This window comes from Drosophila subpulchrella, chromosome 3L (genome assembly GCF_014743375.2).
Source record: "Drosophila subpulchrella strain 33 F10 #4 breed RU33 chromosome 3L, RU_Dsub_v1.1 Primary Assembly, whole genome shotgun sequence".
NCBI lineage: Eukaryota > Metazoa > Arthropoda > Insecta > Diptera > Drosophilidae > Drosophila > Drosophila subpulchrella.
In genome coordinates this window covers 26,872,270-26,890,280 of record NC_050612.1, presented here as the reverse complement: position 1 = coordinate 26,890,280, position 18,011 = coordinate 26,872,270, and the positions used below count along the sequence as shown (strand labels likewise).

The 18,011-nt window shown below is 42.3% G+C and overlaps 6 protein-coding genes across 6 annotated transcripts; all 6 read right to left on the bottom strand.

The window, feature by feature from the left end:
• Window positions 1-1,114: 1,114 nt before the first annotated feature.
• LOC119553716 lies at window positions 1,115-3,744 on the bottom strand. Its single transcript, XM_037864297.1, has 3 exons — window positions 3,419-3,744; window positions 3,174-3,355; window positions 1,115-2,543 (listed from the first exon to the last, which is right to left on the bottom strand). The coding sequence occupies exons 1-3, from the start codon at window positions 3,510-3,512 to the stop codon at window positions 1,368-1,370; spliced, it is 1,452 nt and encodes a 483-aa protein (XP_037720225.1). The 5' UTR covers window positions 3,513-3,744; the 3' UTR covers window positions 1,115-1,367.
• Window positions 3,745-4,501: 757 nt separating this feature from the next.
• LOC119553691 lies at window positions 4,502-7,472 on the bottom strand. Its single transcript, XM_037864246.1, has 3 exons — window positions 6,844-7,472; window positions 5,800-5,975; window positions 4,502-5,732 (listed from the first exon to the last, which is right to left on the bottom strand). The coding sequence occupies exons 1-3, from the start codon at window positions 7,049-7,051 to the stop codon at window positions 4,605-4,607; spliced, it is 1,512 nt and encodes a 503-aa protein (XP_037720174.1). The 5' UTR covers window positions 7,052-7,472; the 3' UTR covers window positions 4,502-4,604.
• A 45-nt stretch (window positions 7,473-7,517) lies between these two features.
• On the bottom strand, window positions 7,518-9,419 carry LOC119553169 (galactose-proton symporter). Its single transcript, XM_037863405.1, has 3 exons — window positions 8,987-9,419; window positions 8,748-8,920; window positions 7,518-8,691 (listed from the first exon to the last, which is right to left on the bottom strand). Exons 1-3 carry the CDS (start codon window positions 9,333-9,335, stop codon window positions 7,555-7,557), a joined length of 1,659 nt encoding a protein of 552 aa, XP_037719333.1. The 5' UTR covers window positions 9,336-9,419; the 3' UTR covers window positions 7,518-7,554.
• Window positions 9,420-9,533: 114 nt separating this feature from the next.
• Window positions 9,534-12,167, bottom strand: LOC119553170. The gene is made up of 3 exons (XM_037863406.1): window positions 11,817-12,167; window positions 11,293-11,465; window positions 9,534-11,230 (listed from the first exon to the last, which is right to left on the bottom strand). The coding sequence occupies exons 1-3, from the start codon at window positions 12,112-12,114 to the stop codon at window positions 10,103-10,105; spliced, it is 1,599 nt and encodes a 532-aa protein (XP_037719334.1). The 5' UTR covers window positions 12,115-12,167; the 3' UTR covers window positions 9,534-10,102.
• Window positions 12,168-12,973: 806 nt separating this feature from the next.
• Window positions 12,974-13,524, bottom strand: LOC119555421. The gene is made up of 3 exons (XM_037866785.1): window positions 13,424-13,524; window positions 13,178-13,293; window positions 12,974-13,114 (listed from the first exon to the last, which is right to left on the bottom strand). Exons 1-3 carry the CDS (start codon window positions 13,512-13,514, stop codon window positions 13,007-13,009), a joined length of 315 nt encoding a protein of 104 aa, XP_037722713.1. The 5' UTR covers window positions 13,515-13,524; the 3' UTR covers window positions 12,974-13,006.
• A 444-nt stretch (window positions 13,525-13,968) lies between these two features.
• Window positions 13,969-15,698, bottom strand: LOC119554636. The gene is made up of 2 exons (XM_037865633.1): window positions 15,399-15,698; window positions 13,969-15,090 (listed from the first exon to the last, which is right to left on the bottom strand). Exons 1-2 carry the CDS (start codon window positions 15,696-15,698, stop codon window positions 13,969-13,971), a joined length of 1,422 nt encoding a protein of 473 aa, XP_037721561.1.
• Window positions 15,699-18,011: the final 2,313 nt, after the last annotated feature.

Genomic DNA, 18,011 nt, shown 5'->3' with positions numbered 1-18,011 from the left:
ACTGCCGCTAATTAACTCAATTAAAAATTAAATAACTTTAAACTGGATTCAATTGGGCCAGAGCCTCCAGTTTGGCTGTTAACCGCATGTTATTGAATGGCTGACAAGTGTTGGCCAGAATTGCTAATTGCGGCCAGATGCAATTGAGTAACAAAGCAACCGCAGCATCCTGGCCACACGCCCATCCACATGATCAAACAAGCCCATCTCCAAACATAATGTGGCAAACAAAATACAGAGGATGAGGATACAGAATGGCAAAGCAACCACTTCTGGGGCAATGGCATCCCGAAGTGCTTTTGTCTGGCTAAGCGGAATGTGGAACACAAAAATTGCATATCGATAAGTAGTAAAAGTATCTGGTATCTTCAACCAAAAAAGAAAACAAGAGTCGAGCGAATTTTCCACATCATTAGATGGCCAGCTGGGGAGCTGGTTCGCAGTTCCCTTTCGGCTTTTTGGTAACCATATAATGCATATTCATCACACGCCATATTAATCAACTCGATTTCGCTCTCTTTTTTCGTCCTTTTTCCGCTCTAAAATCAGCATTAAATTCGGGAAAGTGCCAGGATGCAAAAAGAAGGGTTTGGCGGAGTAGTAGGAGCCTTTATGAATGAGCTAAGGAGCTTTCACTAGCCGGCAAGGGTAGCATAATCGTAAAAAACTCTTTGTTTACATAGACCGCGAAATGGTTATTTTCAGCATGGCTCCAGGAAAAGCTCTGGAAAGCGAATAGTGGTAACAGTTCTCTGGAATTATGGTAGAAAAGCTTGGAAAAACGGTTTGAAGAAGGTAAGAGCTTTAGCTCGACAGCAAACCATATTTTAGCCCTGGTAAAGATTCAAACCAGATATTAAAGTTCTCAAAACTTTTGTTTCTTCACTTAAAACCTAAAGCGTTGCGTCCAGCAAATTAAAGGTCTCTGTGCTGCCAGACCGAAAAAGTACTGAACTCAGGGCGCCTTGATTCAAAAATGTGGGCTCTTACGAAAAAAGAAAAATTTAATTACCTTGATTTATTAAAAAAAATTGATTTAGGGTAAGTAATAATTTTTATTAATTAAAATACTTAATCTGTTTTAAGCCAACTCTACAGATCATTGAGCTTTAACTTTGAAATTGCCAAAACTAATTTACCATAATTTTATTAGAATTAACAGCTAACGGTATAAGGATATTTTGCTTAAATAAAAACTTATATTATGAGGCTGCCAGATTGACAAAGCGAAATCGTAGGAATAGGTATTTAACAGATAATGATATGCACGCGAATAGAATATATAGCAAGTAGAGTAGAGTACGTAAAAATAGATAACAGATAGCTACAGATAACAGATACTTGGCACTTAGAGATACGGCGAGGCCTTAAGGAACTTTCTTGAACTTGAGCAGGCACTCGTAGAGTGTGAGTTGCCTGGTTTCTGGCATAAACATAAACACAATTAGACCAACTATAAAGCTAAGACCACCGATCGTGAAGAAGAACACCGAAACGGTGATGTAGTGCTCGAAGGTGGCCAAAAGAAGGCCCAATTGAAGCAGTTGCTCCAGGATTAGGATCCCAGCTAGACATCTGGCCTTGTGGGCGATACTAAAGGCCTCGGCTGTGTATATTAGGGCGGGAACTGCCACGCCTCCTGCCACTATAACCTCGAATAAAAGCATAAGCAGGGCAATGGCCAGGAGGTTTATGTCGTAGAAGGATCTCTTGAGGGACTCCAGATGCTCGAAGACTCCGCCCACCATTACAATCACAATGCCGGACAGGAAAAGCGATAAGGAACAGAACTTCCTGCGACCCTGCCAGTCTACTATAAAGGCTCCCAAAATACTGCCTATAAGACCGGCGAATCCCAGCCAGTACATGCAACTCATATCGCATTCCAGGCCATGCCAACTGACCACCACAAAGGCTCGATTGTAGCTCAAGGAAACGGCCAGTGTGGCAAAGCATCTCAGTAGCAGGACCTTGAAAAAGGGCAGGAGTCTTCTCGCCCAGACTCTCCAGCCTGCCACCAATTCTTCCGGCTCCTCCACAAATCTCTCCCAATCTCGAGCGCTATGCAGTTGTCGGCAGTCCTCACGCAATCTCACCAACTCTGTGGTAGATTGTCCATGTAGGGCTTTTAGGGTATCACCCACGGCCATATCCCTTTCCTGATGCAACAGCAGAAGTGGTGACTCCAGTCGATGAGCTAGTGCCAGGATAACAGCTCCCAATCCCAATCCAGCGATGGCTATCCCATGCAACTGATCAATGTGCATTTCGTAACCATGCGTATCCAGTGGTCTCATATTGCGCCAAACTCGAGTGTAAAACACCTGCACACAGACTCCCAGCCACAGGAATATCTTCTCACAACTGAGGAGCATCCCTCGAATGGACTTGTGGGCCACCTCGGATCCCGTGACCAGGGCCTGAACCTGGGTCAATCCATAGGCTGCGCCCACACTCACGCTACTATAGCAGGCGGCCAGAAAATGCTGGGGAAGAACCATATTCAGAATGCCAGCCATGATCATCAGGAAGCCACTGGAGGTCTGTAAAATTAAAACAAAATTGTAACGAAAATTGTAAGGCTAATACATATCTTTAAAATTTAAGAAACCTTTTGATTTGTTTTAAGCAAGAGAACACAATTAAGGCCTTATGACACTATCTAGTTGTTTGTCTTATTTCAAAAAGCCATGGCAACCTCCACACTACTTAACATATCATCATGGCATTTTTAAATATATCTAGTCAGATATAATAAAGCCGGCATCATATGAGCTATAACACTTAAAGTTGGGTATTAAGCTACGTAAGATTTATAAAAGATTATACCGAGTACATGATCTTTCAAGCTTATCACCCAAACGATTTTTTTTGCAAATAATTTCAAATAATTACTTTTGTATGTAATATAATTTCCACTTGGGAAATCCCAGCAATCGATCGATCAGCCCTCGCTTACCGCCTAGTTTCCTATCGCCACTTAATGGCCAATGCAGGTTGAACTCGATCGCCTTATCAGTTTATTGGCTTGATAAGCCGCCTAATGGTTAAGTGCTAATGGCTGCAGAATCAATTATGGGGGCATGAAAAAGGGCAAAGCTAGTTTTGCGGTGCTCCCCACAGTAGGATAGGATATAATAAAATAATAAATCTGGAGTTATAAAGCTACTTACATATGCCACGTTCTTGGTGACACGCTGCACAAAAAGAGCGGCCAATAGGGCTCCCAAAGCAGCTCCAATAAACCAGCTCATCATCAGGTTGTGGGTATTATTGTTGTTGAGGAACTTTCCGGCGGGCGTGTCGAAAATTGACCAGGCCAAACGCATTCCACAGCCCACGAAAACAATAGAAGCTGTTGAGTATATATAGAAGGTAACTACAGGATATTCTCTACTTTTTCTTAGCTTTTTATTACCGGAGGCCATGGACTGGAATTGAAGGCGATATTTCCACATGAGGCGAAGCCAGGACAACTTGGCCTCTTCCTCAATCGTTGGTAACATTGGCATTTTGGATTCAATCACTCAATAACACTGCGTAACGGAAAATCAATGGGTTTCACAATTGTTGCGACGTTTCCGCTTTCAATTATTTGTCCAGTTGATTTGTTGATTGTTTACTTGGCACTTTTTCATTGGAACCACCGCTGTCTTGTTTGTCTACTTGATTTTGTCATTATTTTTTCACTTTGTGTCACCGATATTTGGCTATTTAGTGAATTTCACACATGCGAACGCCGCGAATCAAGTTAGCCGACTGTTCAGACGCCATTTGATAAATGGAGGAGCATCGAGCGGTTATTGAGCGAGTGCCTCGAAATGGCCAACACGCCGATAAGATAAGGGTGGGCAGAAAACTTATCAGCCTGATTAGTGGATATAAATAAATTAATTAAATTTGAATATATATGAAGGTAAAAAGTCATATGTGCTCATCGACTCACAGTGGACACAATACACTGTAAAGTCGATTGACGTTCAAAATAAAAGTATATTTGCTAGTGATGCGCTAAATAGTTCAGCTATAATGGGTTAAGACTAGACCGTGAGTAAAAAAATATATGAGCCATGAACAAAAAATTATGAAACCACATAAACTTATTTTAAGCTACATACAATCAGTTGAAAACTCAAAAAGGTACCAAATAGTCCACAAATATTTAACAAAAAAGATATATATTTTTAAATTTTTTCTAAAGTTTATATTTCAAATAGCTACTTGTAAAACTCAAAATAAGCCAAAAACCAGTTCTCATTTTAAAATATTTTTAGTAATCTATGTATATAAAGTCCAGCAAACCTAAATGAGGTATAAATCTTATCGCAGATGTATGGGAACCGACTTAATTGCCGTTTGAAAATAAACCTCTTTGAGCGCCGGTCTTATCTAACAGTTGTATACCCTGGTGTTCCCCTGAATCCAATAACCATTAGCTCTTCATGGTGATCGGCACAAAAGAGTGCAGCAAATACTCGAATAATAAAATCTGAACAGTCACTTTAGCAGCGATAAGTAACACGCATGGTTTATTATATAGATGTCAGATTTATATATTAGCTATATCTACGGGTTGGCTAGTCTTGTTTTCGAGCTGCCTACTTTCAGGCTGGGATGACGAATTCCTGGAACTTGAATTGCGCCTGCAGGAGAGTGGTGTCCTTCGTTTCCGGCATATACCAAACGCAGAAGAGGAATCCTGCCAGAAGTAGACATCCAAGGCTGAAGAAATAGAGGGCCACATAGCTGCTGTCACTGCCGATCGCACTGAGATCCACTTGGCAGATGAGCAGCTGGACCATCATCTCCATGATGTAGGGCACGGCAATGCAGGGCCTTTTGAGGCGACGAGGAAAGGCCTCCGAGAGATACGATGAGCTGGGGGCAAAGGCCAAGCCAGCAAAGAGTTGGTAGACGAGCAGGAGCCACAGGGCCATTCGACTGTCCGAGAGGGTCAGCAGTGAGCTGCCAGTGAATCTGCTGGCCAGTGCAAAGCTCAAACCCCCCGAGATTACGAGTCCCAGGAGCAGGGGGATTTTCCTGCCCAGCGAGTCCAGGGCGAAGGCACTCAAGAAGCTGCCCATGAGGCGCAGGAAGCCGAAGAGCACATAGGGTCCCGAACTATCCCCATAAACCGCTGTACCTGTCCAGGCCAATGTGAAGGCCACCAGCATACTTAGGCTGAGAGCATATAGACACCTCAGCACAGTCAGTCGAACTAGGGCGGGGAGGGCGTGGCGCCATCCCAAGGACCTATGGTGCTCCAAATAGGTTCGATGATCCCTCACCTGATCGTAGGTCTCAGCAGTCACAGCTCGGGGTATTTGCAGCCTGCTCAGAGCATCGATGGCACCTTGTTCATCACCCTGTTCCAGCAGATCCACCGGAGATTCGATGGACAGCAGGAAGGCCAGGATCAGTGCTATGGCTCCCAGTACTGCACTAATCACTCCCTGGAACTGCTCCTCCGTAAAGTCACTCTGAGTGTCCCAACCTTTGCTGCACACTATCTGCACAAAGAACCCGATCATTACAGGCCACTGTTCCGCCGCCGATGTGGTGGTGCCCCTCTTGTAGAAGACCGACAGCTCACCAGCCATGGCCAAAGTGGGGGCTATGGCCAGACCATTGGCCAATCCATTCAAATACCTCCCAGCCAGCAGGGCATCGAGATCCAATCCGTTCACAGCCATCACTATGCCTCCAGTTATAGTGAGAAGGGAACAGAATTCCTGGAAGACAGTTTAAAAGGTTTTCTTATTATATAGGTATAAAGATATATGTAGTTTTTTTTCTCACCATCAGTACTTTATAGGGAAACCATCTACTGAAAAATCCTCCCAGCAGGGCCCCAAGGATGGCTGCTATAAACCAGCAGATCCTAACATGGTTAGTAACTTCCAGTTCTGCAAACACACTGTCAAAACCAATGCTCCAGGCAATGTGAATTCCACCGGACAGAAAGATTAGGGCAGCTATATAGGAAATACAATTATTTTGTAATTTTAACAAATCTTAAGTGCAGTATACAAATGTCGTTATCTTTAAAAAAAAAAATTTGGCTCCTTTTATAGATAAGATTTGTGTTGACACCTTGCGTGACATCTTAAACTCTTGTATTATATTTAGCTCCATTGGGTACAAATGAATTTAAAACGTAAATATGAAAAACAAAGAAATGGCAGAAAGTAATATTTTATTGAAAGTCAATAAAGGAACAATAAAAAAAACATTTTGTCAATAAAGGAACAATAAAAAACATTTTGCTATTACCTACTGAATACTGAGTAATTTGTGGGCGTGTTAAAATGTAAAAGACTACTTATAGGCTCTAATCATTTAAAATATCTGCATTTCAAATACTGTGCTCATAAATAACATTTTTTTTTGACATTTATATATCAGTTTTCGTTCTGATGATATCAAATTTTACCTCATAAATATAACTGACACATGAAATGAATCATTTCTGACTGGGAATTCCACATATCCAAAATTATGTGACGCGTTTACACCTCCGACATAGTTAGATAGCGATTATTACAGATAGGTAATGATTTATTGTTTCCAAATAGCTTTTATCGTTATAAAAGAGAACTTTTGTAAATTTAAAAATAGATATTTACGACAAACTTTATTATGACCATTAAAGAATAATCGTATACATAATAGGGAGTGCCACAGAAATCTATTTCTAGCGAAGACTGTGTATTTTTAATGATGTGCGTGGGAGTTCCAACAGATAAAGACTTCTGTGACTAAACGTATTATCCATCTTTACAAATAGTCAAAGAATTATAATATTGCCTTATTTCTGGTGTTTTTATCCCAAAGGTTTCTTACCAGCTCCAACTGCATTTGCCTGCGGCTGATTGCGTAGATCCCGATTGCAACAGGGACTTGTCTGGGCATTTATAAGGATCAGTTCCCGCTGATGATCCGAGTTGCTGTGGATGTGGAGATCCGAGTCACTGTGAGTCTGGTGATCCGAGTCACTGTGAATGGGAACGACATGGAAGCCGTCATCCGGGGATGGTCGATGGGTCTGCATTGGACCCTTTGTGGTCGAACTCGCGGAGAAGACTACACGTCGGCGTTTTTCGGTTCTTGTAGCCGAACTTGTTGAACAGGTTTATCTATCGGCGGTGAACTAATCTTATCGGGTATTGATTGATAAGTGGGTGCTTAGATATTTCGGTTTTCGCTATCTCTTAGAGCCCGATTTTCCCTATCACGATTTGTTAGCATACGAATGTCTGGGAGACGAGCATGTGTTTTGTGGGATTTGTTTGTGTACCTTACCAGGTAAAACTGCTTTGGCCAACCTTCACCTTTTCCACATTCTCTTTTAGTTTGTTAAACTCTCTTTCAGTTAATTACCAAAAATAAACGAATTTCTTTTACAGTGTCCAACACTTTAATGACGATTGTTTTGTTGACAGTCCATATAGGTTATCAATAGCTGAAATACGATTGGGAAATACGAAACCCAGAGTGCTTGGTTAGCTATAAATATTTATTATCTTTTTTGTGACACATATAGTACATGGCATACTAGAAACCCTTGCTGAAGAATGTACTGAACATATCCTGAGCGTTTCTAAGAGTTTTCCTTCTTGTCTCTGGCAAGCAGAGAGCCACGAAGACGAATCCGAACAAGTAGAGTCCTCCCATGACATAAAAGTAATTAGCTCCAGCAGAATGGCTCCATGATATTATGGTTAACCCTATGAAGACCAGCATCTCGCCGATGAAGGTGAAGGCGATGAAGTGCTGCTTGACCTTCAGGGGATAGGCCTCCGAAAGGTATGGCGAAGTGGCCGTAAAGGCTATTCCGGCGAAGAGTTGGAAGACAAGCAGCATGATGACATTTCCGGTATCATAAAGGAATATGTTATACTGGGCGGCAATCACAAAGGCCAGGGCACTGCAAACAATGAGCCCCAGGACGGTGGGCTTCTTGCGACCCATTGATTCCATGCAGAAGGTGGCTATAAAGTTGCCCATCCACCGGCAGACGCCGAATCCAATGTACCAGCCCAAATATCCCGATCCATGTCCATGGAATCCAAACGAATATATCAGGGTGATGCGAACAAAGTTGGAAATACTCAAGGCATTCAGACCACGCAGGAATACCAGTTTAAAGAAGGTGGGCACAGCTTGTCCTATAGTCTGACCCATCGAAAGGTCATTGTTCTGGGCCAAGTACTTCTTGTGCTCCGCCAGCTGTTCGTAGGTCTCGTTGGTCAAGGTATAGGGCCTCTGCAGTCGCCGAAGGGCATCGATGGCTCCCTGTTCGTCGTTATTTTTGGCCAGCATTATTACCGGAGATTCAATGCAAAGCAGGGAGCCTATAACCAAAGCCAAAAGGCCATAGATAATGCTCAGAACACCCTTCATATTCTCAGCAGAGAAGGAGTTATACGATTGATACGAAGAGTAGCTCCACGTTGTGGTGTAGATGATCTGCAGGAAGATTCCGAGGCCGAAACACATCTGTTCAACGCTGGCTGCGACCAGACCCCTCATATAGGAAACTGAAACCTCGCCAGCCAAGGCCATAAAGGGAGCAAACACTAATCCATTGGCTATTCCATCCAGATAGGAAGCCGCCAACGTGGCATTACCATTATTCCTGGTACTGGCGATCACAATGCCACCAATCATCACCAGTATCGAACTGAAGATCTGTTGAAATGCTTGGATTAGCTTTCATAGAGGCTTCTGCTTTATTGGTTACTTACCAGGACATACTTCTTGGCTATTTTGTTGGTTAAAAAACAGCTGAGAACGGCTCCTATAATGCCACCTATAAACCAGGCTGCATAATTATGATCGGTGGTTTTATAGTAGAGGTTTCCATGGAATCCTATGCTCCACGCAATGTTCATTCCTCCAGAGACAAAAATAAGACCCGCTAGAAATGGTGAAATGTTAAGAGTCCAGTTGTATAAATTTCCCTGTACCTTGAACTATGACTCACCTGCGCCAACAGCATTTGATTGTGGCTTGTTCTTCTGATTCCGACTGTACCATCCACCATTTACCACCACCGTGGTGGTTTGCTGGGGTATATGAGGAGGTGGTGGCACTTGTGATGCTCCATAGCCAGGTGGTGCACCGTAGAACTGTGGGGGATAACCATGTTGCGGTGGTGGCGGATATCCCGAAAATCCTGACTGTTGTGGAGGGGGACTCCAGAAATGTCCTGGCTGATTATATCCTGGGTGGGGATATCCTGGCTGAATATATCCCGGCTGTGAAAATCCTTGCTGTGGTGGTGCAGATGGAAAGCCTATTGGCGGTGGCTGTGCAAATTTATCGTTCCTCATTTCGTTGGGTTCTTATCGTTTTTGTGCAACCGTCCTTGCCAATTTCCTATTGGGAACTGGTTGACGGAATGCTCATGCCAATTGTTTTTAGCCAATTGGCATGGGACCGAAATGATAATTGTGTGGGACTTAGGCTTATCGGCACGTTATTGATAAGCTGCAAATGGGAAGCGATAATGCCAGGGATTCTTATCAAAACTTGTTCGTGAAATTGACCCCTTAAATATACCTTCCACAGATTATATTGCTTTTAAAATTGTTTAGTATATGGGGGTGCTTCCCCATTTTTATAGGTTTTATTTCTAATCCTTTATATAAAATGATAACATAATCTTGTTTGTATGGGCCTTCCCAGCAAATAACTGTGTAGATATTTCATCGCATTATCAAACGGTATTATTGAGATAGTTACCTTATTTATGACTGTTGTAAAACTTAATTATTTAACTTGAAATATGTGGAAGCGCGAAAACTGTTAGTACATTTAAGTTGTTGAATAATTTTATTATAATTGGTAGTGAAGTATGTAGTTATCTTGTGATCTTAATTGAAGAACCTGCTCTTGAAAAATATTGAAGTGTAGGTATAGACTTTCTCCAAAAGAGTTTGAAATTAAAGATAGATAAGGCAATTGCTGATTTATGATAGTGTGCTTCCCCGTTGGGATTTCCCCACTAGTATAACATGTATTGACCATTGAAATTGGTTTTTTTATGAAATAAACTCGAGCTAAATATATTTAAAACTTTATAATACAAAAGTATACATTAGAACCGTGTGTTGAGGAATCTGCTGAACTGTTCCTGGGCACCTCGCAGGGTCATCAGCTTCGTTTCCGGCAAGGAAACGACTGCAAGAATGAAACCCACCAGATACATCGCACCCATTATATAGAAGTAGGTGTATGCCTGCAGCACATTGAAGGTGCATACATTGATGATAAGGAAGACGAACATTTCGGTAATGAAGGTTAGGGCGATGAAGTGCTGCTTAACCCCCAGGGGATATGCCTCCGAGAGATACGATGAGGTGGCCGAGGAGGCCATTCCCGCAAAGAACTCAAAGACCATCAGCAAGGCGGTCACTCCTCTCAGGTAGGTGTACAAATCGTACTGGGAACCCAGGGCGAAGGACATTCCACAGCTCACAAGGAGGCCAAAACAAGTGGTCTTCTTGCGGCCCAAGCAGTCCGTGCAGAAGGACGGGATGACGGTTCCCATCCATCGGCACATGGCGAATCCTATGAACCAGGAGTTGGCACTCGAAAATCCATACGAGCCGTAGATGGATACGGCCAAAGTTAAGATCACAAACCTGGAAATGCTCATTGCATTCAGGACTCGCAGGAAAGCGAGTCGGGCAAAGGTGGAAAGGGCCTGGGAAATGCTCTGACTCTTTGACATGTCCTTATTGAAGGCCAAGTACCGCTTGTGCTCCGCCAGCAGATCGTAGGTTTCTTCGGTCAGAACGGAGGGTTTTTGCAGTCGACGAAGTGCATCAATGGCTCCCTGCTCATCGTTATTGGCCAGCATCAGAACTGGCGATTCGATGATCATAAGTGAGCCCATAATAAGAGCCAATAAGCCACAGATTGTGCTCAGCACTCCCTTCATATTCTCGGCCGAAAAATCATTGTAGTATACGGAAGCCGACCAGCTACTGGTATATATGATCTGCAGAAAGATGCCGACGCCAAAGCTTACTTGCTCCAAAGTGGATGTGATCACGCCCCTCTTATAGGCCACCGAGATCTCTCCAGCGAGGGCCATGAAAGGGGCAAATATCAATCCGTTGGCTATGCCATCCAAATAGCAGGCGGCCACAGTTCCAGGGCCATTATTGTGGGTGCAGGCGATCACCAATCCACCGATGGCCACCAGAACCGAGGAAAATTGCTAGAAATGATGTACGCTTTTAGTGAAGGGATTAAGAACAATAAGGTGTTTTTATGGCTTACCAAAACATATTTTTTGGCCACCTTGTTGGCGAGCAAGCAGCTAGCCACCGCCCCAATAATGGCTCCAATGAACCAGGCCACGAAATTGTGCTGGGTGGCCGAGTAATAGATGCTTCCTCGGAAGCCAACAGACCACGCTATGTTCATGCCTCCTGACATGAAGATGAGACCAGCTGAAAGTCGATGCGAAGTATAGTTTACAATAAGTAAAGAGATGGAATCGAAAGAGTTACAAATTTCGGAAGTATAAGGTTTAAAGATTTTTAAGATCGCATTAATATCACAAAGTAGAAAACAAAATTTATCACCGCTCATTGTTATTACATTTTGTTTTTGAATTGAATCTATTTTATCTTAAGTTTATTTTTTTTATTTCAGCTTAATATGGAATAAATTGCGTCACTGTTGCTAATCTTCTTTGGTTCCAGGAATAGTTCATATTTTTGCGGCCAGTAGATAAGATTATCTCTCCTGACAACTCTTTAGCAGGTGACTAACTTAGTGGATCCGAAAGCAGAACTCACCTGAGCCCACAGCATTGGGTTGTGGTTTGTTCTTCTGGTTGCGCTGAAAACATCCTTCGCGTGGTGGATCCACTCGGGTGGGTGGATCCCTCGGTGGTTGTGGTGGTGGTGGAGGAGGACCTCCATATGTGTCTGCAGGTGTGGTATAACTCGGATATCCTGGCTGCGGGTATCCTGGCTGGGGATGTCCCTGTGGTGGATATCCTTGCTGTGGTGGTGCCGAGACAAAACCCATTGGCGGTGGGTACTTGTCGTTTTGCATGGCCAACGGTGGTGGTGCAAATTTGTCGTTCTGCATTGCCGATCTTACTATATTTCACTCCGCAAGAAGACAACCTGCTGCGCTTGAGGTCGATTCGAAACTGGCTAATACGGCAGCTGGCCAAATGATATTTATATGTCTACGAGATATAGCCTTGGCCAATTGATAATGGAAAGCGGGGACAACCCTTATCACTGGGGGGCGTCACCGATTACAGTAAATGGTTCGTACATGAGTGCCCGATAATAACTTTTATGGCAATGTGAATATTATTTGTTGCTATATGGTATACAACCCTCTTCAGATCACAGCGATTTTGGTTTGGCATTGCTCTAGGTTCATGTGTTGGCGTTTTAAAGGAATAAGTGTGCCGGAATTTTGTTCTTCCCCGGCTTTTTCTGTTGCTATGACTGATCATCTGCGCCAAAGTCCACCATAAAATCTGAATCACACATTCAAAGAAAGAGCCATATAACGATTCCAGGAAATGCATAATAAATGCATTATTAAGGTTGGAACTCTGTTTTGAGAAATAGCAATTATCGATTCTACGAAAGGCTTTTGAACCCCTATACTATGAATTTTAATTACTTCGTTTTTTGGAATTCTGTAAACAATTTACTTCTTTAATTGCATGCCTAAATATTTTATTAGTTCTTATTTTTTTAGCAGCTTTGATAAGTACAACACCGAAACTGAACCATTTAATTGCTGATAATGATACTTTTTTGGTTCCGTTCAATTCTCAGAACTATATGAATTATTTTTGTCAGTATGTTTCCCTAATTGAGGTGTGTCATTAAATTTAATTAGATTTATAATAATCATTAATAAGTTTTATAAGTTGATTAAATCATCATCATCAACCATTTATACCAGTTAATTTTTGTTTGTTTCTAATTGCTTTTATTCAATCTCCACAAGGTTTTCACTTATGTTTATTTGATCTCCGCATATATTTTCGGTTTCGACCGCCAGTGGCTTGAAAGCACACCATCAAAAGATTTCCAATCGCAACCAGAAGAGAACAAAATTTCTGTAAAGAATGCATTTTTGGTATAGCAAAAAGTTATTCAAGTTTAGCTTAAATACTGCATACCAGGATTTGCTTCTTGGCTTTCTTGTTTCTGATGAAAAAGTCAAACGCAGTTCCGATAACTCCAACCAGGCACAAAGCTAAGTAATTGTATTTTGTGGTTAGGTTTCCTATGCCACCTGTAAATGGTTAAATCGATTTTCCGATTAGATGATTTTCACATACCATCAATGAAATATTCCAGGAATACCGCTGTTTCGATCAGGCTAGATAAGACTATTTTGCATTACTGTACGGACCATCACCGACCTGATTCCCATGTGTTTGGCTTTAATTTGTTTCCTTTCCTGGCACTGTGGCTTTCGTCCCATTTTGGCTTGTTGTGGTTCATTCGACTCATGGTATTTGCAACCAACTCCCTCACCAATTCAAGTCTGATTGACTAACCTGTTGTGGAAATAGTTAGTGTGGGGTTGCTTTATAGCAAGTATTAGATTAGTTTATGGTCTTGGTTTTGCTAGTTATCGGACAGTTTGATTATAACCTTGGAAGCTATCTATTAAACATTGCCACCGTTTATTTCTCTTATAACTAAAAATTTTAAATAATTAAAAGTAATTAAATATTTTATCATTATTTATTACTTATGTAATATTAAATGTAATATTTTGGTATGGTATTTTTGCTGTCATTACTTTTACTGTTTACGTATTTACTATTTCTCACTGCTTAAATAGGGGGATCCCCCTTTATTTTTCGCTAAATTATTTGTAGACAAAAACAACGAGGTATTGACCCATTAAACATTCTTATCGTGCACATAATAAACTTTTATTACCCACGTTCCGAAATTCTTAGAAGTCCTTGTTGAACCACTTGGAGAATTTAATCTGCGCTTCTACCAAAGTAACGAGTCTAGTTTCTGGCAGACAGAAGATTCCCAGAAGGAAGAACACCATGGAAAGTCCTCCCAGAACATGAAAGTAGTTCGCAATCCCAGCGATCGATGGTGCAAAGCTGCAGAGGAGCAGTCGTGTGATCAGTTCCATTATGTAGACCACCGCAACCAAGTGTGGTTTTATTCCCAGAGGAAAGGCCTCCGTGAGGTAAACCGCCGAGGCACATTGACCCACTCCCGCGAAGAATTGCAAACTGAAGAGCATCACCAGAGCGGTGATCATGTGGGTTGTTCTTCCGAATAAATTGGCAAATGCGATGGCAAAGGCCCCCGTGGAGAAGGTTCCGAAGAGAGTGGGTTTCTTGCGACCCGTGGTGTCCATCAGGAGCACCACAAAGAAGCATCCGCTAAACCGCAGGACTCCAAAAACCACATAGGGCCAGGCGGGGAAGCTGCTCACCAGCTGACTGGCGGTCTCATAGAGAGCACAGCAGATGATGAAGTTCAGGCAAAGGATGCCCAGCAAACGGAGGGCCAGGAGCTTAATAACCGATGGAAATCCTTTCCTTAGACTCGTCCCCAAACACATCTCTCGATAGGCAGCCACATACAGCTTATGTTCATCCAGTCTCAGGAGCGTTTCACTGGTCACCATATAGGGTCTCTGCAGGTGCCTCAGGGCAACCACCGCCCTTTGCTCATTGGATCGCATCAGCAGGTGCACAGGTGACTCCACACAAAGGGTCGATGACAAGGCCAGGGCTATCACCCCATAGGTTATGGATAGCACTCCGTGCACCTGATCCGCCACAATGACCACGTTCCAGTCCGCCTGCCACACGGCCGTGTAGAGTAACTGCATCAGGATGCCAGTATTAGAGCTGAGCTGCTCCACAGTGGATGCCAAAAGTCCTCGGATCTCGTTCACCCCAATCTCGCCCACGGTACTCAAGGCGGGCACAAAAACCAGACCATTGGCCAGTCCGTCCAGATATCGGGCGGCTATAATGGCTCCAGGACACTCCGGCCAAGCCAGAAATAGTATTCCCGTGGTTATAACAAGGCAGGAGGCAAAAATCTGGAATTGAAAAGATATTGCTGTTCATATTTTGTATATTGTCAGGTAAGTCAGTTTTAGCGCGTTTTGATAGGATCTTTAGTATTTTTAAATACTAATTAAATTAAATTTAAGAAAAAGTATTAATTAGTTTTTGTGGCTACCACAATATTTTATATTAAAAGTTCAACATTATATATTCAATTCAGTTTAATTTTTTATTAAACACTTCGTACTTATTTTACTTCTTCTTGGTATTTAGGATGTCAACTGTTATTTTCTGTTCACCATAGATATTCTTTTTCGGCAGGGATCTCCGATCTACTCACATAGATGGGTTGCTGTGGCAGTCGATGGGTGTAGAATGCCCCAAAAAGTGCTCCCAGGATGGCAGTGACATACCAGGCAATCTGCATGTGAACGGTGAGCAGAAGTTGCTCCCGATGGACGGAGTGGACGGCGAATCCGGCTCCCCAGGCCAAACTCATGCCCCCAGAGATCAGGATGAAGGAGGCCGATCCGAGGGCATTCCACTGGGAGTGGTTCTTGTGGCCCAAACGAAGGAAGGTGGCCTTTTGAGGCGTGGCAATCGGATCCTGGGGCGCCGCCTCACACTTCTTGGCCGACATTTGCGATCCGTTTACGAGGCGGCCGCACCATACACTCCTATTTATAAGGTGCTCTGATTGGATCGTTTATCAGCTTATCGATCTGCATATATCCATAGCCATAACCCGAGACCATAAAATCATATACAGTGGCACCCATCAATCGAAACAGCGAAAATCAATATGCTCACTCCCCACAGCGAACTGAGGAGTTTTAATTAACACAATTTCGGGTGGCATTAATCATAAACGGGGGGTTTCAGCGATAGCTAATCAAAGTTTGGTTATGGTAGTAAATAATTGGGGTTTTGTTTACACACGTGGCTGAAGTTGAATGCGCTTTGGATATGTCATCTTGTTCAATAATGGCATAGTGCTGGATTTAATTAGCTGTTATGCGAGAGAAGGAGAAAACATTGTGGGCTTTGTAATGAAAGAGCTAAGCTTATGAAACGTTAATGCAATTAATTGTTTTTGTCGAGTTTTTCATACAAATTAATTTATGGATCAAAGAAAATGTTAAATGGCTAATAAAATTATTGGATTAAATGCAATATTCTTAAAATATAGAGACTCGTCTTAAAAAACTCTTTCAATTATCAATAAAATGTCATTATGGTAATGATTAAAAATAAAATGTGTGCCATAAGCAAAAAGTGCAATTTGTTAATTGATTTTTGCGTTTTTAAATAGCTTTTTTTACACTTTTTTTGCTAAACAGTTTATTGGTTTTTTTCTAATAGGAAAGCACACTTGTAGTTCTACAAAAATGTAATCATGCAATTTTATTTCAAGCCTTTTAAACAAGAAGCTTATAGGAGTATTTCTTTTTCATTTGAGTTGGTTTAATATTAATAGTTCTTAATATATGTACTCTATATTTAAAAAAAATTATAGCATGCAATACGCAATAAAACAAGGAGTTCTTAAGTCAACTTCTGATTGAATTTAAGTAGGCTAATGAGATATATTTAAAGGCCAATTCAATATTGTTCGCAGCACTAGTTTCCTTAGTGAATTTATTGAATTCAGATCGGATGTGATGCCAACATTTGCATCAATTTTCGGAAACAGTTTGTGGCTAAGCAAAATTTTCTGCCGACTGGCAAGAAAATGGGGAAAACCCGAACCCCCTTTTCCAGCCAGTCTGCCACTGCATTGCGGCAGGCATATTAACTCCGGCTGGCAGATTAAACACGACCACGGCCACGACCATTGGCAATATCATTGCATTTGCCGCCTGGTTTATGGGCTGCATTACAGTTAGCGACTGCCGGAGCACCAGACTCGTGCGTATGCCCAAAAAAGCAGGCAACAAATACCCAGACATTGGTACACAAACACACTCGCACACTAACACACACATCTACATAAAGAAAGTGGAAAATGGCGCAGAAACTTTTATCGCAGGTGCTTTTCCCGGCCTTTCTGCTAGCGATTCCAGCGATTTCCTGGCCAAGAAGGGATAGTTTTCGAAGCGAACTTGCTACCAAGTTGGCGATAGTGTTTGACTATGTGCGCACACCTTTGGCTGGCGTTAAAATAAATTTAATTTTATCGCTACATAAATACAGGCTGGCCGAGGAAAGAGTCAGGGAGGTTTGCTGGAGTTACCAAGTGACACTTCCGGCCTGCTGCAGCCCATAAATCCCCGGGGCAGCCTTTGAAGTGTTTCCCATTGACTAGATTTTTCCCACCCACAGACACTCTTATTAATTAGAACACGCCAATACAGCGATCATTTGAATGGCGCAACACTTTTATGGCCATTCGGGCGAAAATATAAATAAATGTTATATTGATCTGTTTGCCATTTTATGACCCAACAACACAAAATGGGCAATTTTCCATTTTTACCCGCCGCCTCTTCAAAGATTTACGAGCTCTGGGCGGAGAAATGCCAAAATGGGAAATGGAAACGAAAATTGTATAACATAAACTTGGCCAGAAACAAAGGGCAAGTGGAAATTTCTCTCCACAAAAAAAAAAGTAGAGAAAACAGACTGGCAAGGAAATTTGCGGCGGCTGCTGTTCGTCATATTGCGCATACGCCGCGTGTGCATACTTAATTTAAAATGCATATTATGACAGCCTTATGATGCGCTGACTGCGGAGGATACACACATGAGTCGGCCCAGGACAAAGCTCTTTCAATTAGGGCAATTTCAAGCCAAGGACAAGGCCTTAACTGCTCAGGGGTTCCCTCAACTTTTCAGGCAACTTTTCAGTAAATATTTCTTCAGAAACTTTGACTTTGGCCCATCGATGTTCGTGTCCATTGAATTGTTGAGCCCCTTAACCTCCTCGGCTGCCATAAACAATAAATCCCAACTT